Source organism: Perissodus microlepis, chromosome 2, assembly GCF_051167445.1.
Source record: "Perissodus microlepis isolate ML-2025 ecotype Zambia chromosome 2, ASM5116744v1, whole genome shotgun sequence".
In the NCBI taxonomy this organism is placed as follows: Eukaryota; Metazoa; Chordata; class Actinopteri; order Cichliformes; family Cichlidae; genus Perissodus; species Perissodus microlepis.
The window spans coordinates 12,743,665-12,766,205 of NC_140462.1; the positions used below are offsets into that span (position 1 = coordinate 12,743,665).

The window sequence follows — 22,541 nt, forward strand, 5'->3', positions numbered from 1 at the left end:
GCCTTCACTTCTACATTACTGCTCAGCTGACCCTCCCACTGCCATTCATCACATCTTTCAGTTTCTTTAAGGTCAGATAAGCCTGAGATGAAAGAAAATGAACAAAGACACACACACACACACACACATTTTTTCCCTAACCTCTAATTTCTCTTTCCATCTCGTCCATTCATTCTTCATCTTTCCTCGATCAGATGACGGATCTGTTCCCAAAATATGAGCCGATATTTTTAACCCTCAGTCGTGTAACTTGGCTTTTCTGTAATGGATCTCTTTTCTGCCTCCACTCAAGAATTTGTCTCTCCATCTTATCAATAATCAATGAGGAGAGGGGCTAAAGAAAGACAGCCGAAAGACAGAGTTAAGATGATTAATGGAAACCTCATTAGGAACTGGAGAGAAGTGTAGCTATACATTATCCGCGTGTCTGGAGAACGCACACTATCAGAGGTTAACTGGAGATGCGAGGGGCAGAGCAGCGATGGAGGGAGCTTTCAGGGGAGGCAGTTAGGAGCAAAGTGAGGGGGGGAAAGTGAGATGCATCATCAGCTCAAAGCTGCTAGTGAAATGGACGGGGTTGATTGATGGGTTTTATTTATAGAAAGCTGATGCTTTTAGTGGAATTAGTTGCTTTAGAAAACCAAAAGGCTATGGAGTTGTTTCTAGCGAGCTGAAAAGCACAACATTACATGCTTATGAGAACATTCGTGTCTAAAAATAGGGGTCAGTGGTTACATGTTCACCTGTGCATGCATGTGTGTGGGCTCAGCCATGCTTGGTGGATGAGATTATGCGTGCAGGTTTCCCTGAGGTGATGTGTTATTGCTCACTGAAAGCCTTTCATCATCGTATGGATGCTGAGGTTGGTTTTTTTTGGGGGTGGGTTTTGCAGCTCTTCATCTCTTTTTATCTCTCACTGTTTCTAAATGAATAGCTGACCTGGGCACTGCAGAAAAACATCCAATTTGTTTTACAACAAAGGCTTCAAATGTGACAAGGGGATTGAGGGCAGATAGATTGGGAGAAAGAGACGAGAAGGAGTTGCACAGGGAACGATGAGGATTATTGTCAGGGGGAAATGATGGTGATAAGAAAGAGAAAAAGATGGGGGGGAAGAAGGATTCTGGGAAAAAGATTGAGATAAGATGGGAAAAGATGAGTGTAAATGACCAGGAAAACACGAGAGAATAACGAGATTACGGGGAAGGAAAGGCAGGTTTTTATAAAGCCTGTGTTTGAGGTAGAGAACCCGGCAGAGAGGAGGGAAGTTTACCTGTGATGAAGGGGAAAAGGTGGAAAAAGGGGAGGAAGAGAAGGAGAGAGAGAGGTCAACGTGCTACAGGTAGAAAACGCGAGGGAGCTAAAGTTCGGGAGGTATAGAGTGTCACCTAAATTATCTGGAGATAGCAAGTGGGGGCAGAGGTGCTGGAACTCAATCCCGGAGCCAAGACAGCAGCTGATGATAAAAACCTCCTCACCTGAGAGAGATGGACAGAAGCTTGATGAAACTCTGAGGAAAACAACTGGAGGAAATACTTGGAAGGAAAGGAGGAAGCAGGAGAACATTTGAGCCGTAGCATTTTAACTCCTTTTGTGTTTCCCGGGACAAAGAGACAGCTGCAATCACTGCGTGAATGGGACTGAATTTTTAACACATTTTAAGAGTTTAAGAAAAGAAATCGGTCCAAGCTGACTTTTTTTTGTGGTGGGAGGGGGAGTTTTATTACACTTAAGACATAAAGAGCTAGGGCAGAGGAGAGGAGAGCAGGGGAGAGGGAAGCGAGAGGGTGAGGGAGGGGGAGGGCGAGCGACGAAGAGAGAGAGTGTGTGTGTTAGCCCGTGACACCGAGATGTTCATGATCATTCGAGAGCCGGCACCCGGGGGAGCCGCTGGAGCGATGAGCGCGCCACCGGAGAGGAGCGCAAAACAGGTGAGTGGGAGTGGGTGCAGATAGATATATATAATTGTCTGTGTGTGTGCGTCCTTACATGCTGTGAGCCTATATCACATTTTATATTGTGCATGCTGAAGTTTTGTTTTGCCGAGAGAATGATAAGAGTCATTGATACAAAAGATGAACTGTTGATTTCTTGTGGAAAACACGTTACCCATATGTGACAACTTATTAAAGTTTTAAAACAAACTGGATTACTGTAAATGGGTTAAAGGATTTCTATGTAATAGGTTAAAAATAATCTTTTTAAAAAGATTTTTATAATGCATGCATTTCATAACATTTTGACTTCTGCAAGTTGTGTATTGTTCTTATTTTGGCATCTTCCTTACAAAGTATGTCCATGTCACATCTTCCTAGAGCAAATGTTATAAACTAAACATCTCACGTTTCAGACAGTGAGCGCTGTGGCGCTGTATTTCATCTACAGTCTCAGTAATATCGGTCATGCTTTATATTGATATAAGTTTGAGTGCACTGTTCTACTCTCCTCCACCCCTGCCTTCCCACAGGTGCAGGCTGCCATCAAGAAGAAGGTGGAGAAGCAAAAGAAGCGAACCAACGACCAGGGCGGGGGTGGCGGAGACGCTCAAGCTGCTGCTCGCAATCAAAAATCCAAATTACCCCCGATGACGGCAGCAGAGGCGGGTGAGGACAGCGAAGCGCTGGAAGAACAGCTGGAGGAGTTGATGGAGGGACCGCGGAGGAGAGAGAAGGAGAAGGAGAAGGAAGAGGAGTCCGTCGACCTGCTGCCCATAGTGGACTCGGTGTTTGGACAGGTAGGAGTGTGTGTGTGTGTGCGAAGCTCATCTGTTTCATACTCTGCAGTGGACGTGTATGTGTGCGTTCTTGTATGTATGTCTGATACTTTTGTTACCGTGTGTGTGTGTGTGTTAGAGTGTGTGTGAGTGAATAAATGTGTGTGCATGTGCATCAAGTTCTCTGGCTGATTGAATGTCTGGCTTCACAGAAACCCTAAGCCTAAGCCTTCACTTCAAATTTAAAGGGTGGCTGTGGTCCAGCTTTTGTAAAGTAGCGGTCTGTCTCGCAGCCCTGCTCTCTTTGATCTGGCAGTTCAGAAAGACACAAAGCTAAATTCACAATGGTAAGGTGAACATTAACCATTTTGCCTTGTAGTTTAACCCTGGTGGAAAAAGTCAGAGCTGCAAAGCGCAACGAGTAGAAGGATGATAGCGTGAGTTTGAGAGGATTTAAGCTCCTCTACTTTGGGAAACATTACCAAAGTGTAATCCGTAATAGATACCAGTAAAGTCAGCCAGAGATCTGATGGACACCCTATCGTTGCAGCCATTCTATCAGCTCCATATCGCATCACATCCCATCAATCACATGCTAAGAGGTGACACATGACACGGCACGGTAGGCCACACCATTACAGCGCTGTAACCCAAGGGTCAGACGCGTGGGCTCGCGGTGTGAGACAGCGGTTTGTGTGTGAAAATAAAATCAGAAGGGATTACACCGAAGTTAAATCCCTACCCGCTTCCTGCTGCTGACTTCAAGTATGGCTTGTGAGTCATTCAGTATTTTCTTTTCTTCTTGACATGAAGAAAGAGTCACGTCCACCTGATCGCGTCAGCAAACTCTGAGGAGGGTGACGATGAGTGGGGCTGAGGTTAGAAACAGGAAAGCAATGTAAAAATAAAAAAAATGTGATGTCAGTGGTGATGCAAGTGATCCAAATTAAGAGAGAGCAGCAAGTGAGTGGGTGAAAGCAGCCAGCAAAGTCGGAGAGAAGAGAAGCTTGAGTACTCAAGTGCAACAATATGTAATATAGCCTCAGATCACACTTGCTTACATAAAATAACCTGAAATTCTAACACCAGTGTTGAAGGAGCGACTTTAAGAGCTGTGAGTGAGTGCACCCTCGGGCCCTTGGTCACATGAATGTGATCTTGGTCAGAAACTGAATTTCTAAATGAATCTGAGCAGATGTTTTATGTGAACAAACCCCAAGTAAGAGTAATTTCCCCCTCACTAACCGAATAACAACTATCCATCAACAAGACGATATGTTCAACATGAATTTGATAACGATACATGAAAGCAGCTGCTTATAAAAGCATGCTTAAAATATGCAAATGGTTGCAGAAAGTTGCTCTGCATGCACTGCAGCACAAATTGAACGTTAACTGATGTTTAACCTGCCGGCGTTCTAGTATGAAGTTCATGTGATGTAATCCAGCCCATGTGAGAACAAAACAGGTGACAGTCCAATGATTTCATGTGAGCGAGTGGGCACCATGTGCACACGGTGCAGCATCCTCACTTTAAACCAAACATTTCCTGCACTATGAATGTGTCTGAAGCACGAATTGTATATAAAAGATGGTTACACCATAGTAATAGTTAGTGAAGTCACATTTTTGAAACTTTGACTTCATCATTATCATCCTGTCAGCTTTTTTTAAAGCTAGCCACCACATGGGAAGGGTGAATCACAAACGAAGGGACACGGCATTCTGTGACAACAAGCACACACCGCTTTATTGACATTGATGTTTTGGCTCTAATAAGAAACATCATGCACTTGAACTTTCCAAGTGAGATGATAAACTCATCAGAAAGTTTTCACTGAGGTCACAGACCAAGCGAGCTGCAGGTTTTATCGTCTAAACTTACAATGCTGTTGACTTCATTTTGGAACCAAAGCAGTCGCCCTCTGCTGGCCATTAGAAATGAGGCAGGCTTAAGGGAGCTCTACAAGTATACTTCCTTCCTTCCTTCCTTTTTTCATCCCTTCCTTCCTTCTATCCATTCTTCCTTCCCTCCTTTCTTCACTTTCTGTCTGTTCTGTCTCTTCTAGTGTTTCCCGGTGTCTCGACAGCTCTCATTTCTGGAAACCTGCTGATGTACACCTGACACCAGATCACACTCACATCAGAGATCAAGAGTATGTTGAGTCCAAAACAAAAGACAGAGTCACGTTACCTGAGTATGGCACATCTCTATCACACACACAGCACACACGCACATATGCACGTGTGTTAAAAGTTAAGTTAAGTTAAGTTAAAAGTGTGTGTGCATTCAAATTAACCACACACTGCAAGGATGACAGTCGCTGAGCGCTGATGTCCTGAAAAGAGCAACTAAAGAGTATTCAGAACCCAGGAACAGTGTGTGTGTGTGTGTGTGTGTGTGTGTGTGTGTGTGTGTGTGTGTGTGTGTGTATGCGCCCACTTCTCAAGACCATCTCATTTACGTGATTAATTAAAACCATCAGTAAGAGAGACCCAACCTGGTAGTTAATCAGATTTAATGGTGTCTTCAGTTGCAATTACTGGTGTTAAGTTTTGTTTCAATGCGCAGCCAACAGAGTGAATCATGCTGGAGCTCACAGAAAGAAGTGATTAATCTGCTAATATTATATGCTGAAAAGCTGATACTCATATTTATCTATTAAATGTATGTATGTAAGTTTGAAGGTTGAATTGTATATACTCTACTCAAGGTTTGTACTAATTTGTACTAATACTAATAGTCTGTACAAGGTTGGTACTTTCTGAAATATGTTTTCCATCTCAGACAGCTAAAAATGTAAAACTTAGAAATGACAGTTAATTATTAATTGAGTCATTCATTGCAAATTAATTTTGATTTGTAAGTACAAATCAAAAATACAGAAAGTCTTGCACTGAAAGCTTTGCAAGCAAAATCACAGCACATCTGCACTATAAAGTGATGCTTGGGCTCCAGTTAGAGGAGTTACAGCAGTGCTTGAAAGTTAGTGAACCCTTTAAAAGTTTGAATATTTCTGCATATTTATTTAATTAAAACTCAGTAGATCTTTGCACAGTTGAATGAAGTAAATGAAGAACACGATATGTGTATCAGACTTCCGATACCGACTGTCCACATGTCCTCACAGATGTGTAAAACTGGATCTTTCAATTAAAAAATAAATGACATCTAATATTTTTGTCACATTTTATTATTTTGACTTATTAAGGAGCCAAATCACAACAACAACCACCTAAAGGTGCATTATATTATAAAGGAAAAGATCCTATAAAAAACTCCCTTTTTTATTGTTTTTTCCCTGTAGAACCCAGAACAACTGGTGTGTTTTTAAGATATATTATATATTATAAGAACCACTGCACAGAAACGTGTACAAAACCCGCAACTGTGTTAAACAGTTTTCATGTGACCACCACTTTGATGAAAAGCTTTACATCCCAAACATCTCCTGTAGTGACTCACTCATGTACCTTTGTAAAATAAAATAATCTGTTTCTATCAAATCACATGAAAGCTCTTTGAGAGAAGTGATCTATCTTCATCCCACAAAAGCATTCTTAAGCTGCAAACTTGTTAATTCCAGTGTTGGCCTTCCCACCGTGTTTATCAATCACAATAAGAGTCTTATCGCAGAAAAAAAGGCAAAATAGAAATCTAGATTTTCATTTCTAATGTATGACTGCTTAATCTGCCTAGTGTATCTCCTAAAAAAAATAAATAAACAAATAAAAAGTTGGTACTCTCCCAGACATCCACTGCTGCAGCTGGCAGGTGATACTGATGTTAGACCGGTCCTAAGGTGGCCTCTAGTGGTCACTGGAGCTTATTGCAATAGACAACGCATGCATGCAGAGTTGTCATTAGTTTTAGCTAATGACTGAGTTTAAGAACTCTCTCTGCACACACTGATTGTGCTCTATGTTCATGTTTTCTTGTAGCTGACTGAGAGTAGTATTTCATTCAACTGTACGCTTGTAGATGTATCCACTGCTGTTTCTATTATTTTCTCCACCCCACACCGTATGTATCAATTAGGGTAACTAATAGCTAATAATAAACTGCTAACTGGGTGTATGATTTAGTACGGAAAAGTACAAGAGAGACAAATTTGGAGAATGAACAGCAAGAGCCAAAACTGGATGAGTTAAATCTACCTCCTGCAGTGTTTTACACACACACACACACACACACACACACACACACACACCCGATGAACCTCTTTTTCCTGATCCTTAGTCTTCACCCTAAAATCTAAAATTAAAAGAGTCCCCACAATGTGACTAAACAGAAAGATGAGTGACACACACACAAGCTGTGCCATCCGTATGGATGCACTGTAGTAAGCAGCATGCCAAATCTGCTTTTGGAGAGATTTGCCAGCAGATGCTTTGTAAAAGCTCAGATGACCACTTAGCATTGCTCTCATAACCTCCACTTGAGATTTTAACTTTATGCCATTATAACTGACAGCTCGGCCAAAGTAGTCCATGGATGTAAGAGCTGAAGTTCAAATTGAAGTTCATTGTGCTTTTCAGTTCGACGTGAGCTGACGCACTTGAACGCCACCAGGGTCTCACTGTGAGTTGCATAAGCTGTCATTTTCTGAAGCATTACAGCTCACTTGTTGTATTTTTCCATTGGTTTCTAATTTAATTACCACATAATTGAAAAACACATCTAATACTTGTTGGAAAATGCTTCACAAATCACAGCTAAGTCAACTTCTTATATTTTTCAAAAACTCAAACACTCAATTTTTCTTTTGTTACTTTAGCAGGTTTCATTTTTTCACTTTCACGTTTTACATTTGGTACACTTTGTACCCATTTTTGTGATCTTTGGGGCCCATGAACTGAGTGTCACAGGGACCCTTAATAGCTTGAACATGTTTTACACATATATGACAAAGCAATGAAAACGTACATGTTATGTTTTGCATTAGCCCTCATGCTACATGTACAAATTTCCACTGATAGCAGGGGATCACACTCTAAAACATCATAAATAAATCATAAATATAAAATAATAATAAATAACAACAAATGTAATAAATAAAGATTATTTTATTGTTGTAAATAAAATGCAGAGGACATGCAGAGGGTTGGTGAGATAGAGGAGGATGCTAGGGACAGAGTGAGATGGAGGCAGATGATCCACTGTGGTGATGCCTAAAGGGAGAAGCCAAAAGAAGAACATCATATAGAAGCACCTTTTGCATTTATTGCATGTGTTGAATGCCACATGTTTGACATACATTGTTTTATCCGTTGACTGTGGAGGTCATTTAAGTATAGTGAACTCTGCCACATTCAAGAAATGACGAGTGGGTATTACATCAACAAGGCAATTTACCCCAGAGCACTGAACTCACTGGATATTTTCTCTTTCTTGGATCATTCTCTGTAAACTCTAGAAATGGTTGTGTGGGAAAATCCCAATACGTCAGCACCAACAACCATACCGCATTCCAAGTCACTAACATCACCTTTCTTCCTCATTCCAATGCTCAGTTTGAATTTCATCAGGTCGCCTCGACCATCTCTACACGCCTAAACCTATTGAGTTGATGCCATGTGATTGGCTGATTAGATATTGTGTTAATGAGAAGCTGAAACGGTGTGCCTAATAAAGAGGCCAGTGAGCGTACACTGTCCAGTTTGTCCCAGCCTGACGTTGATATTAGGTAACAGCTATAGCGCTCCTACTGGCAACAAGAAGTCAACCTGATGTGACAAACCTCATCATATTTCCATTCATTTTACATAATGTTTTCTTTAATACCACATAGTGCACACATGCAGTGATATGTAATCCACAAAAAGTCCAAGCCTTAAGACATCTAAAGTAATAAAACCCTCTGGGGTTCTTTACCTCTGATATTCATCTTCAGCCAAGAATTTGTTTTATATCTTGTTTTTAATATTTATGGTTTCAAATAGTGCATGCTCTATTTCCAGGCCAAGTTAAAATATTTAGATTCTTGTTTATCCACATGAGAAAGGTATGTCTGTTTCCGTTTCTTCCTTTGAATGTCTTTAATGTATTCTCTTCCCTTTTTTCTCTCTCTATCACCCTGTCCTCTTTAATCTGAAAGGGCATGGATTAATCCCGCTCCGTTCGTGTCCTCTTAATTCTCCCTTTAAAACTCTTCACACTGTAGATGAAGTCATTTGAATGCTCGTGCAACATGTTGACATGAGACAGAGAGAGAGAAAGGGGGGAGGGAAGACTGAGTGACAGAGAGGAATGAGGGGGGGATTAAAAGCACCGCGTGAAGAGGCGAGAGTGATGCTGTTTCTGTGGAGTGACACATAAGCGAGCTGTGTCCAGTGCGCTCCACTTCTGCTCAGTCATCCAGTTTGTTTTTGTTTTGGGAAGATCATTTGGTAACGTGTTCAGTTTGGTTTGGGTCAGTGGAGATGACCATGAATGGATGAGGGACGTTCCTCTTTTTCCATCTCTGTTTTATCCAATATGACGACTGTTAACCAGAATGGGAAACTCAGAGGGATTTTTTAGCTTGTGAGCTTGAACTTGACTTTAGAAGTCCACAGAAGAAGAGCGCAGGGAAATAGGAACATAGAAAAGTGACAGGGGAGGTCTGGTAATGGGGAACAAACCATCTCTGAACGATAAAATGAAGAAGGTAAGTGTACTTTATCTCCTCTTTGTTAGATTCGAACTCACTGCAGCTTAATCCTCTTGCTTGCACTCGCTGACTGAAGCTTTTACTGTTTTGCCTCCGTGACAACCGCAGCTTTCTTTGGATGTTGTCTCACTGTATCATTTTAATGATTGCATGTAAATAAAGAAAACAGGAAAAAATATATTATTGAAACTCTAACGCTTTCCTTTTTTTTTTCCACCAGTGAAACTGTTTCCTTTTATGGTAATTACAGGAAAGCTTAGTATACAGACTGCATCACTTAAAGTGCTATTTAAGGGCACACTGTTTGTGTGCAGAAAATCGAAACATGCAAAAAATATGTAATTAAAGAGATCAAAATAATAGATTAAAGTAAGACTAGATTAAAATTTAAAATCATATAAATTAATTTTACAAAAATGTATATTCTTTGTATTTGGATCTGTATTTATTTGTCCTTTTTATTTACTGTCCACACTTGTTTTAAAAAATACATTTTCGTTCATTTATTCCTTATTTTTTAATTATCCCCCATTTAATAATTACAATTAATTTATCATATTTCTTTCAAGATTATTTATGCATTTTAAAGGACAAATAAATGCATAACTTATATCTATTAAAATCCATATATATATATATATATATATATATATATGATGAGCTTATCAATGCTTGCATTTATTTTAATAATGATTTTAGATGCATGATTGCCATATTTATTTATTTAGCTTTTTTTACTGTTAGTTGTCAGTTAGTCATTCTCATGTTCACTGCTTCCTACTATTGTAGCCGTGTTACTTACTGACGTGTAGTTAAGCTGTCAGTCTTTACACTGGAGAATTAGCAAACTCACATCAGCTAGTGTCAGCAGCTTGAAGCTGCAGCAGCAGGATTGAGACTTATAGATTATTTTCAAGTTAAACTGGTTTCTCACAGTGAGGACTGAGGCTGATGAGGGCCTCCTGCAATAATGAGCAGCTGTATCTATACTACAGTTCTGGCTTATTGCCTTTCCAACGTTTGACTGTAGAAAAGCAGGGGTCTTACTTTGCTTCTGAAATATTGACTTGCTTGATCAGTTGCACATTTGGTGTGACGGACAGTAAGTTTGGTGGTTTAACACCCTGATCTGCTTCCAAAGCGGGTGATACACTGGCGCTTCCATCGTAAGGTGAGGGCAATGAGCCAGCAGCTGGAGGGAGATGAGGATTTGGATGTAGAGGATAAACCGTTCAAGGAGTCCCTCGGTGCGCTGGTGAAGAACTGCAACATGCTGCACAACATCGTCGGCCCGGCCTGCATCTTCCTTAAACAGGGCTTTGCTAGGACGCTCGTATGTAACAAGAAGTCACAGAAGTGTGCACACTGTGTCCTACCACAGCCAAAGTGCAACTTTTTCCACTCGTGTCGATTCATTTTCACCCCCACATCGTGGCTGACCCTCCTGCTCTTTACCAGCTGTGTCATCCCCCCCTGCATTAGTGGCTCGGGTCAGACAATTAAAATCCCCAGGCAACAGGCAAGCTTAAAGGGGTCAATCACTGAGAGATCATTGGAAAATCATTGACTGGCCTTGTGGAGCTTATTCGTGCCCTTGGTAAAGAAAGGATGCAGGCCTTTGTGTGAACTGTGAAACAATCACACTGATGACCTGTGGCCTTTGCTTCACTTCATATAGGTGAAGACATAAAACCAGGCAGAGACAAAATAATGGTCTAAACCTTTTTAGTGGATGTTTTTTTTAATTAGAATAAGAAAAATAATAGACTGCCCAAACAGGGACAACTGGAATAGAAAACTTCACATTAAAGTGGAAGTGCAACACTTCTGGGAACGTTTGGGAATTCTTGCTGGAAGGAATGCTAGCCACAACGTTGCTTTGCTCTGCTTTTATTGTCAGGATTTCTTTTACTGCGTGAAAATGAGAATTTGATCAAAACAAATACAATCAAATAATAATTCGGGTTACACACACAAGCCTGAGTATGCATATATTTAGTGTACGGACACATACATCCGGACAGTGGACATCTTCCTAAAACTAAACCTCTGACATCTCCTAGTCTCTAGATGTTTGCAGCCTGGCATCCTCCAAAAAGTAATCTGGGTACTCACTGTAATCTATGGTGCAGGAATCCCTGCATACAATAATCTGATATACAGTTTAATCCATGTAGATGCCCTGGAGCTTTCTATCTAATGTTGCACATCATTTCATTGATGTGCAACACCCTGGAGTTAAAAGAACATAAATATCATTGTGATGCATAGTTCACAAAAAATGAATCTTTGTCCAAAAACATTGGCCAGACGTCAAGACGCTGATTATACATAACAAAAAATATTTAACATTTCCTCTCATTATTCATCTTTTCTGTTTTGTTTCGCTTGGTGCTTCTGTTTTTCATCTCTGCTCTGTCTAGCATCACGCGTTAAGTGACACAAGCTGTATGTCTTAGATTGTGCTCCTTAATGCCTGCGTCTACTTTTTATTGTCTTATTGCCAAACAAACATTGTGAATATTTTTAGTATGAATGTTTGCAAGGTGAGGGGAAATCTATAACTGTGTGAAACAAGAAGCTAATATGTGAAAACTTTCCCCACGGCAGGACAGAGAGTTGAGGCCAGAGGAGATCGAAGGTGAGGTGATTTATCCGCTTTTTTTAGCTGTACATGCATTTGATATGATACCCGCCTTACCAGTAATAACACGTGTTTTGCATGTGTGTGTGTGTCTTACCAGAGCTCCGTGAGGCATTTGTGGAGTTTGATAAGAATAAAGATGGCTACATCAGTCACAAAGACCTGGGCGAGTGTATGAGGACTATGGGATACATGCCCACAGAGATGGAGCTCATTGAACTGAGCCAGCAGATCTGTGAGTGCAGCAACAGCCTAAAATACATGAGACAGCAGAACAGAGTGGAAATAGATGGCAACTGTGTGTGTGTGTGTGTGTGTGTGTGTGTGTGTGTGTGTGTGTGTGTGTGTATGTGTGTGTGTGTGTGTGTGTGTGTGTGTTTCAGGTGGAGGTAAAGTTGACTTTGAGGACTTTGTAGAGCTGATGGGACCCAAGATGCTGGCAGAGACAGCAGACATGATCGGAGTCAAAGAACTGCGAGACGCATTCAAAGAGGTCAAGAGACACATGCTGTCATTTACAACATAAAGACCTAAATATAAATTTAATTGTAGTGACTTTATTAACAGCAGCATTGGATTGTAGCATGTGACTTTGCTGCTATGAAAATATCAGTTGTGGGGGAGGCCTGTAAATCAGAATCCATTGGGAACGATAAACAAATAAGACTAAGCATAACTCTTCAAATATAAAAGAAGAAATAGAAGCGTGCAGGGAGTTTCTGGAATGAAAAATAATAATTTATTACTGTGCAGCTTGTTTATGGAACAAGTCAAGCTCATTTCTCCTTTGCAGACCTTCATTATGGGTTCAAATAAGCAGGCCGATCTTTGTAACCATAAGTGGGAGGTAGGCTTTTTTCACAGCAGATATTGTGACATTTCATAGCAGAAAAATCACAGGTATGCATAGTTTAATGATGGCTGGATTCACTCAGGTTAGACCATTTCAAGATCCTGGCATTGTGCATGCTCACTCAGTGGAATAGCAAACAGAGCCACTTAATTTTTTTTTTTTTTACCTTTGAATAGTATACTGTATGTTAATGTGCATCAATTTACCAGATACATTAGATGTCAGCATGTCAGTTCATAGCAAAAATATTAAACTTCACCGTATGTCCCAGGGCAGGTCACATAAAACATAAAACAATAAACAAAAACACACAGATACACAACACAAACCAACAAAAACAAACACATTTAATGACGCCTCCATTTTTCCTGCTATAGCAGGCCAAACAGGTGCGAAAGACTAAAATATATTCACATATAAAGAAATGAGAGCTATGAAGTTTCAACAAATGAATCCAAAAAGAAACACAGTAAGTGCAAATCAAACGTCTGAGAGGAAAGAAACCTTCACTGTTTTTAGTTGTCATTTGACCTTTCAGGGCAGTTTTCTCATCATGTTAGTGGCTGACAAACCTACAACAATGCATGATGAATATTTCTGTTAAAAATGAAAATTTCCCAGATTATAAAACTTAAATATTTTCTGTTATTAAAGTCACAAATGCATGAGCAAAACACAATAAATATAATAAGTAAATAATTGAAGAATATTCATAATTGTGCTTAAAAGGACTGTTTCTTTCTGTCTGTATCCAGTTTGACTCTAATGGTGATGGCCAGATCAGTTTAACGGAGCTGCGTGAGGCCATGAAGAAGCTGATGGGAGAACAAGTGACTAACAGAGAGATCAACGAGATCCTCAAAGACGCTGACCTGAACGGAGATGGCCTGGTGGACTTTGAAGGTGTGGGAAGGCCTTGATGGGATCAGTTGACTGATCGTGTTTATCGTCCTCTGTTTCCCTCTCACTTCTTTTCTTGTCTCTTTCAGAGTTTGTGCGAATGATGTCCCGCTGACCACTCCACGTGTCAGACAGACATTATGCAACTGCTGGCTAAGCATCGCACTACTCTGTAGTGGACATCCTTCATTTGCTCTCAAGAGCATGCATCTCAAATTATATTTTTGTATTAAAAAGTAATGAAACAAAAAAACTGTTGTAGCTAACAAAGACTGCACATGTATGAATTTAAAGGTGTAATATGTACAGTAGATAAATATGTCAAACATATCAGCAGCTTCACATTTACGATTTTCAGTTTTTTAGATGTATTTTTATATGAGTGTTTGTTCTTCGAGTGTAAACGCTTGTTTGTAAAATCATAGACCTGTTTTTAATTAATAAAACATATATAAAATGGACAAATTGTTCAGTTATTATGACCTGATACATAATTAAAGACCCAGACTAGTTTGATGGACAATGAAATACTAGAAGGGCCAACTGCTACACATAAGGAGGATGACATGGATATAATATATTTTTAAACTGATCAACTTTTCTATATTTGTATTCGTTAGTAATCTACATAACCAATCTTTAAGGAAATTAAGGTATTAAACAAAGATACGCTGAGCTCTAAAATCTGCCGTGCTGTAAAGCATTTGGATTGCGGCTGATGGCAGCTATTACATGTTGTTTTGCCAAATTCTGATCATTCAAATGTTTCAGTAGACTCATCACACAGCTGACAGGTGTGGCACCTGGTGTGGTCTTCTGTTGCTGTGGGCTGATTGCCCAGATATGCTCCTCTGTTGTCCTCAGGTCAAAAATGACCTGTAGGCGAATGGCAAACAAGTATATGGGAATCCCGAGGACAACACAAGGGTTAAGCGAGTTACTGTTGCCTTTCCTTCTAACCCGAAGCACTCTGGTCAGCCTCCTCTGACCTCTGGCATCAACAAGAGATTTTTTTCCCAATGAACTGCTGCTCCCTGGATCTTTCCTGTTCTTTGAAGCATTTTCTGTAAACCCTAGAGACGGTTGTGTGGGAAAATCCCAACAGATCAGCAGTTTCTGAAACACTCAGATCAGCCCGTCTGGCACCGACAACCAACAACCGTGCCACATTCAAAGTCACTTAAATCAGCTTTCATCCTCATTCTGACGCTCGATTTAAACTTCAGCACATCGTCCTGACCATGTCTACGGGCATAAATACATTAAGTTGCTGCCATGTGATTGGCTGGATAGATATTTGAACTAAAAGCAGGTGAACATTATATTTTAATTTCAACATTTAAATTTTTAATTGAATTTTATGCTTGGCGAGGTTAGAATTAACTAAAAACTAAAACTAGATGTAGAAAAAACTTTTTTTTTAATTAAAATATGAATAAATATAAAAATTGGGGAAAAAATTAAAACTAACTAAAACACTTTTGTTAACTTGAAAAGCTAAAATTGAGTTAAAATAGAGAAACGATCCTTAGTTTCAGTATTTCTTAGTCACTGATGGACGCATTTATTGAGACTCCGGATGTCTACTAAACTGCTTTCAAAAAGTTCTGCATTTTTATTGTAATACCTTTGGTCATTTTCCTGAATCCTGCCTCTGACATATGCCCTGCAACTAAAAAGACTAAAATTAATGCTGAAAATACTAAATAAACAATTTAAAAAACAAGTAAAACTAAGCATTTTCAATAAAAACTAAACCAAAACAAGATTAATAACTAAGTAGAAAATACAAAACTAGAAAATAAAAAACTGTGATAACTCTGGTAGATTCATCGCTATTAAGATGTTTTGGTTTGGGGGGTTTTACCATATATAAAAGCAGTTTAAAGGAAATGAGTTTGTGTTTTATGTTCAATTCAAAACAGAAATTTCGATGGGACCTCTTGTTAGGCAGAGCCTGTGCACAATGCAGCAGTCACATGATCAGAATCACATGTCTGAAACTGCTCTGCTGCCCAACTGACTCTTTTTCTATGCAACACAAAGCATTGTGCCACTGGGAGGTTTTTAAAGCTGAGTATGCAAAAGTTTAACAAACCCAAACCAGAAACAACATGAGTGTTTATTCACTGAATTTTTAACAACCATATGTTGACACTGAAAACTGTGATCGCACAGAAGAAACACTGGCTCGCATTATTAAAATAAAGAAAAATATATATTTTTAGTGTCCGGCTGTCCACATTTTTATCCATTTTTTAAATAATGGGTTATTGATTTATATTAATTTAAGTGATTTCTATGTAATAAGTAACAACAACGACATCTTTGAAATCAAGATTTTCCTTTTTATTGAAAACTTGGCCAGGATTCTGTACAGCAGAGAGGGTGTGCAATGCACAGGGGCAGGAAGACGAGGGAGCAGGGGGCTCTAAGGACTCAGTTTCCCATGGTACATCATACCCTGAGCTGAGAATCGTGTGTGTAAAACAGTAAGAGACACTCTGTTCCCTCTACTGTGTCTCAGAGGTCTGTGGAGGGGAATGAAGCGAGGGACTAAAAATAAAAATAAAAGAAGAAAAGGGAGGAAAGCAAAGCTCAGCCCATAGGGGAGAAAGAGAAAAGTCGAAACAGAGAGGAATGGAGGGTGGTCTGATGGTTTTGTGGTCCAGCTGGCCCTTCCACTGAGGTGTTTTCTCCAGATCCTCACCCTTCCCCTCACTGCATTAGATCAAAGACCTTCTTAAGGCACTAAGGTAAAGGCCTCAGACGTCTCTCCCCCTTTCCCGCTTCCTCCGCCCCTCTCCCTCACCTCCGCTTTTTCTCTTTCTCTCCTTCCCTGAGCCTCACTTGCTGGCCATGGTGTAGCAGCCCTGTTGGTGCCACTGCATGTCACGGATACGCCTCACAGACTGGAACTGAGGATGGCGGGCACCATATTCATTGAAGTGCCTGTATTCGCCCTTCTCCAGCAGGTACTGGCTGCCACGGTATCCAGGGAACTGGTATCCCACAAAGCTGGGAAAAAAAGATGAAACGTGTCAATTTATTTGTTTTTATGGCTTTTACATTTGGTGTTTAAGCTCCACTGATGCTTGACACTCACGTTCCACAGCTGACAATGATGCTGCCCACTCTGTCGGTGAAGCCATAGGAGAACAGGCTGGGGACGTCATCGTCCATGATCTCCATCTTGCGGCCCTTGAACTCTCCAACCTCATACAGGCAGATCTTGTGCTTCTCGGGATCCTGGCACACGGGAAAATAGAGGGAGACAGAGGTTTTATTTAGAGGGGAGTCTAAAGAGGAAAGAAAGTGACGTTTTAAAGAAATAGAAGATTTTTACCATTCTGACGGGCCTGAAGGACAGCAGGTAGTCGTTCTTCTGGCAGTTGCTCCAGGAGTCCCAGCGGGGATACTCTCCCTTCTCCAGGATGTACATCTCACCGCAGAAGTTCATCTGCTCGAAGCCCACGAAGCTGCGGACGAGGAAGCGTCATGAAGCATCCAATCGAAATCTTAGATGCACAAACACAAGTGTATTTCATTTGACACTTACGGTCCACATTCAACACGCAGGGAGCGCACGCGGTCCATGCCCATCTCACACACATTCATGCACTCATTGCTGATTTCGATCATGCGACCCTGGAAGTTCTCCTGGTCGAACACGTACATCTGGAGGAAAGTAATACGTTAGAACAACATCAGTAAGGGTCTGTGATGTGAATTTTTTCAGCGTAGCCACTGTTATCTGTATCTGAAACAGGAGAGAACCACCCACCTTGTAGGACATCATTCCCATCTCAGACTTCTTGCTCTGGGCAGCCTTTCCGTCAGTCTGAGAGGAAGTCTTGGATTTATCTCCACTGGACATGATTACTGAGTGGAAAGAGAAACGGGAGAAATAGGGAGAGATTGTTTATTCGTGTGATAAGTGCAGCCTTTCGTATTGCCACGAGATTGTTGAGGAACTCAAAGGATGAATTAAAGGTAAAGGAAAGCTTAAACCTAATCTATGCCCTTTCCGTTTGCTGCTGGACCTCCTGCTGGCGTGTGAGCGTGTACCTTACCTGTGTGTGCGATGCCTGTGCCGAGCCTCACTCAGAGTGTGTGTGGCTCGGAGTGCGCCCCTCGCTTTTATACGCTGGCGCACATAGGAGAGGGATTATGGGAAGAGAAACAAACTCGCTGAGGTCAGAGACAAGAGACAAAAGAAACCCCACATCATCAGAGAGGGACGGACCAAGGGTGATGGGGATGGGCAGAGACAGAGGAGGACAGACACCAGCTGGAGCACAGACTGGCCAATTAAAAAGTAGTCAGGTTTAGATTTCAGACAGTTTAGTGTTCTGTCTCCCCTTGAATGCGTGAATTAAAATAAAACCAAGTTCCCCAGACTGTAGGAACAGAATGTATGAAGAGTAAAAATGTGTAAGCTGTTTTATAACCCTGACTGAAAACTATAAAACAGAGCAGCCCTTTAAATAAAGTGTCAGATGTGTATTTATGTTTTTTAAAGGTTTATTACTGTATGATGTATACGACCTTTTCATGTCCCACAGACAACAACTGGCAACATAACAACAGGCTGCACAATCTAACCTGACTTTGAATGAATAGGTGTTTAAACTGGGATGTAACTGGAAGGTACCAGTTACACTGTGTTTTACTTGTCTGTCTGACTGGTAATTTAGGTCAAACTTCCTGATCATTAGGTTAAGCAGCTTCGATTAGATGCCACTAATTAAACAAGAGAAAATGTAAACCTTTTCCACTTCCATTTCTGTACACTCATTCACACCGACCCAGTTAAAACTTTATGCATGGCTCTCTGCCGCGCCGTTAATCCCCATATTTTCCGCCCCGATCCCGACCCTTTGTGCGCGGGGCACGCGCTGGACTGCTGACCGGGGTCCGAACATACTGGAGAGCCTTTTGTTTCCGAGCCTCGGCAGCACTTTAGGATCTGCTGAGCTAGACGCTGGAGGGGGACAACAGCGTCCAGAGGCCACGCAGCAGCTCCGGGGGCGCGCGCATGGTTACTGTGTCAAAACGGAGAGCTTGCATGGTCCGAAGCGTACGCGCGAACGCGCAGAAGTAGGCGCGCTCCCCGACCGTCGATATAAAACTGAAGCGCCAGGTTCTCTGAAAGCTCTACGCGAGGCAGGCGGTAGGCGCGTACCACTCCCGAGCTCTTCCAATAAAGTGCCATTCTAGGTAAGGCTGCATCTCTGCTTTCAGCTCAGCTCAGGGTCCGACAGACAGGTGGTGCTTTCACACAGAAACTGAAATCCAAAAGCACTTTGTGACACCTGTGAAACACTTCTGTTGCTGTCAGTCAGATTGTAAAAAATATATATATTTGCTTTAAAAGTGTGAATTAGCTGTTCATGGCCAGATCACCCTTCAAATGTCGTAGCTGTGCAGCATAAACGATACAGAAGGTGGAGTTTGAGGTGGAGTTACTGTGAGCGCGAACACCAGCGTGTTTTTGTCTGATTATTTTAGCTATTATTTTTAATTATTACTATCTCTGACACTGTTTCACCAAAAACTTCCTGTTCTTTACTTTACATCCACACATCCAGGAGTAAAGATGTACAGAACTACAAGGTCCCCAATGATCCAGCCGCTGGTTACCTCAGGAATGGGCATGGCTCCTTTCTTCAAGGTAAACAAATGCGCGTGAGGAGGTGTATATGAAATGTTTTATTATAGCCTTTGGAGCAGCAGTATCTAAACTCCTCCCCACTTTGATCTGTCTCCACAGGTGACCGTGTTTGAGCAGGAGCACTTCCAGGGCAAGTGCCTGGAGTTCACCTCCGAGTGCTGCAACATCCAGGAGTGCGGACTGGACAACATCCGCTCCATCAGGGTGGAGAGCGGAGCGTAAGTCTCAAAACTCTCTTTGTTACTAATAACAAATAGATGAAAACAAAACCCAGTGGACCGGCACAGAGTTAAAGAAAAATATATAGGCTTAATCCTCTTTTGATCACATCTATTCCAAACACTAAAAAACACTAAAAATTCTTGTAAAAAGATTACAAAGATGTGGGTTTTTTTAATTGTAGCTCACCTGCAGTTGAAAAAAAAGTTGTTTCTTTACTTTAAATCTCACTTTGGAGACAAAAAGAAGAGCCGAGATTTTATCAGCGGTACAAAAACCTACATTACAGACCAAATCTTAAAGGGAGCATCATGTAAACCAGCCTCTCTGTGTCTCTTCTGTGAAGCTGGGTGGGTTTCGAGCACCATGACTTCCAGGGCCAGCAGTTCATCATGGAGAGAGGAGAGTACCCCCACTGGGACGCTTACAGTGGCTCCATCTCCTACCACGTGGAGCGCCTGATGTCTCTGCGCCCCATCTATTGCGCTGTGAGTACACCCCGACTCTCTCAGGGTCCAACCACATCCTCCTTTTGAACCCTGAAATCTCAAACCTAACTCTTGGATTTTTCTGTCCTGTTCAGTCCCACCAGAGCAGTCGTATGCTCATTTTTGAGAAGGAGAACTTCTTGGGCCGCAGCGTGGAGATCTGTGACGACTACCCCTCTCTGCAGGCCATGGGATGGATGATGCCTGAAGTCGGCTCCATGCACGTGCAGTGTGGCGCGTAAGTTTCACCGTAAAAACGAACATGGGGATGGTACACCTAACCAAATATTCATCGCAGTCCCTATTTTGTGACCATTAAACATCATCTGCCTATAAAACTGTACTCTTTAAATAATTAAAATCCATCATCAGCATATATTATTCTCATTACTAAATCCTAATTCTGACAGCAGCTACTGAAAACTGACTCTGCTGCCCTCTCCATCTGTCCCACAGCTTTGTCTGCTACCAGTACCCTGGCTACAGAGGCCAGCAGTACATCATGGAGTGTGAGAGACACAGTGGAGACTACCAGCACTGGAGGAACTGGGGCTCCCACTGTCAGACCCCCCAGATCCAGTCCATCAGGCGCATCCAGCACTGAGAGGAGGACAGGCTGAGACTGAGGCCACGGCCCACGGACAGCAGCTCCCCTCAACTCCCGCCTCCTTTTACCCATACCCCCTTCCTCTCTATCTTCCTCTCTTCAATCCTTTCCTTCATCTTGACTTGAGCCGCGACAGCTGCCCCAACCCGACATCACCACTACTACTGATTTACAGCCAGAGTGTGATAAGAGACAATATCGCACTGTTAAAAGCACAGGGAAACACACGCTCCACACGCATACACACACCGACATAACTGACACACACACCGTGTCTTTTTACTTTGGTTTAGAGGTCGCTACACACCCGCACACAAGCACACACCTGCGCTGTACTCCCGCCTGAGCTCGGCGATGAGCGTAGGAGTTCAAACCGAGGGGAGACGAAGCTCCAACATGGTACCATGTCCAGGAAAGTCTCCCACGCTGCAGTCCCTCACTGAGTGCAGCAGACTGTGATATGGTGCAGCTCAGATGTGTTTTGTTGCAGTTGTGTGTAGGAGGTTGGTCCACAGGTTGATAACTAATAAACTCATTTTCACTTCATGTATTCTTTTTTTTTTCATTATTTCAAAGTCTGTATGTAATTAAATTTGAGCCTAAAGAAAAAAAATATGTGAATAAAGTGGGCTGCCCACTTCCTTCCCTTCCTTCTCTTCTAGTATGAAACACATCACCTGCAGGGCTGAAGTTTCTCTCGGCAGTAATCATGTTCAAATATAACATATACCTTGATAGGACACAAAAACATGCAACAGGAGTTCTCCTAGAAGTTTTTTATGGTAGTCATGCTGCGCTGCATTTATAAGTGTTTCTGCCAGACTAATTAAAGGGACACACAGCAGAGGCAAGTGGAGAGAATGATGAATACTGAGGGTTTTTTAATCTGTGGAAGCTCTCAGTGACTGAGAGTTAAACACAGTACATCTTAAGAAAATAAACAAACTAAATGAAAACAAAAAGATTATGTTTTCCAATCTTTTTTAAAAAAGTTGGTAAACTATGTAAAATATAACTAAAACCAGAATGCTATTATTTAAAAATCACATAAACCTATATTTTATTCACAATAGAATATGGAAAACATATATTTTAACAACAACCTGTAAACATCTGGGAACTGAGGAGAGCAGTTGTTGGACTTCTGGCAGAGAAATATTGTTCTTGTCTGAAAGACGATTCTAGCAGCTCGACAGTCCTTTGTCTTCTTCATCGTATGCCAAATGAGTTCAGATGGTGACTGCAGGCAGGACAGTTCAGCTCCCCGACTCTTCTACTGTGAAGCCATGCTGTTTTAATATATGCAGTATGTGATTTAGCATTGATTTGCTCAAACATGCAGCTCTTTTTTTTTGGAAAAGATGTTCAGTATATGTTACTTTAAAATTTTTATATACCCTCCACCACTGACGGTGCCTTTCCAGATGTGCAAAGCTGCCAATTCCATAGGCACTGATGACACAGGCTCTTAAACTGAGTGCTGATAACAAGCTGTATGTTCCTTTTCCTCTTTTGGATGAGGCATGTTTTAAAAAAATAGTTTTGAGTTGTCCGACCTTAGAACAGCTTTCATTATAAGAGCTTTAACCTAGGAAACACTTTATGTCTGTTTTTAACTTTAACTAAAGAACTAAAGAAGTATCCAAAGAAAAACCCTGACCTTCAGAAAGACTGAAGAACTATTGCTGAAGAGCACGTAAAAAAATTACAAGAAGGTCTGGCTGATCGGAAGCTAAAAAAATAGGATTGGACTTTTGAGGCTTTTGTTGTTGTTTGTTGTTTCAGATCCA

General features: G+C 41.3%; 3 protein-coding genes across 5 annotated transcripts; 2 read left to right on the forward strand and 1 right to left on the reverse strand.

Annotated features, from left to right (window-relative positions):
• Positions 1-1,826: 1,826 nt before the first annotated feature.
• cabp2b (calcium binding protein 2b) lies at positions 1,827-14,218 on the forward strand. 3 transcript variants are annotated; one of them, XM_084947609.1, is made up of 8 exons: positions 1,827-1,931; positions 2,468-2,734; positions 10,508-10,699; positions 11,977-12,007; positions 12,111-12,245; positions 12,394-12,503; positions 13,619-13,766; positions 13,853-14,218. In XM_084947609.1, the coding sequence occupies exons 1-8, from the start codon at positions 1,851-1,853 to the stop codon at positions 13,876-13,878; spliced, it is 990 nt and encodes a 329-aa protein (XP_084803735.1). In that variant the 5' UTR covers positions 1,827-1,850; the 3' UTR covers positions 13,879-14,218. The 3 variants fall into 3 exon arrangements, with proteins under 3 accessions (XP_084803735.1, XP_084803732.1, XP_084803733.1); XM_084947606.1 differs by lacking the exon at positions 10,508-10,699 and having other exon boundaries at positions 1,828-1,931; XM_084947607.1 differs by lacking the exons at positions 1,827-1,931; positions 2,468-2,734; positions 10,508-10,699 and adding an exon at positions 2,746-9,363.
• Positions 14,219-16,096: 1,878 nt separating this feature from the next.
• crybb1l1 (crystallin, beta B1, like 1) lies at positions 16,097-17,986 on the reverse strand. Its single transcript, XM_084938701.1, has 6 exons — positions 17,837-17,986; positions 17,548-17,645; positions 17,323-17,441; positions 17,110-17,242; positions 16,870-17,012; positions 16,097-16,781 (listed from the first exon to the last, which is right to left on the reverse strand). The coding sequence occupies exons 2-6, from the start codon at positions 17,638-17,640 to the stop codon at positions 16,610-16,612; spliced, it is 660 nt and encodes a 219-aa protein (XP_084794827.1). The 5' UTR covers positions 17,641-17,645; positions 17,837-17,986; the 3' UTR covers positions 16,097-16,609.
• A 576-nt stretch (positions 17,987-18,562) lies between these two features.
• cryba1l1 (crystallin, beta A1, like 1) lies at positions 18,563-21,269 on the forward strand. The gene is made up of 6 exons (XM_084938702.1): positions 18,563-18,983; positions 19,355-19,437; positions 19,537-19,655; positions 20,003-20,144; positions 20,240-20,382; positions 20,601-21,269. The coding sequence occupies exons 2-6, from the start codon at positions 19,363-19,365 to the stop codon at positions 20,746-20,748; spliced, it is 627 nt and encodes a 208-aa protein (XP_084794828.1). The 5' UTR covers positions 18,563-18,983; positions 19,355-19,362; the 3' UTR covers positions 20,749-21,269.
• The last annotated feature ends 1,272 nt before the right edge of the window (positions 21,270-22,541 follow it).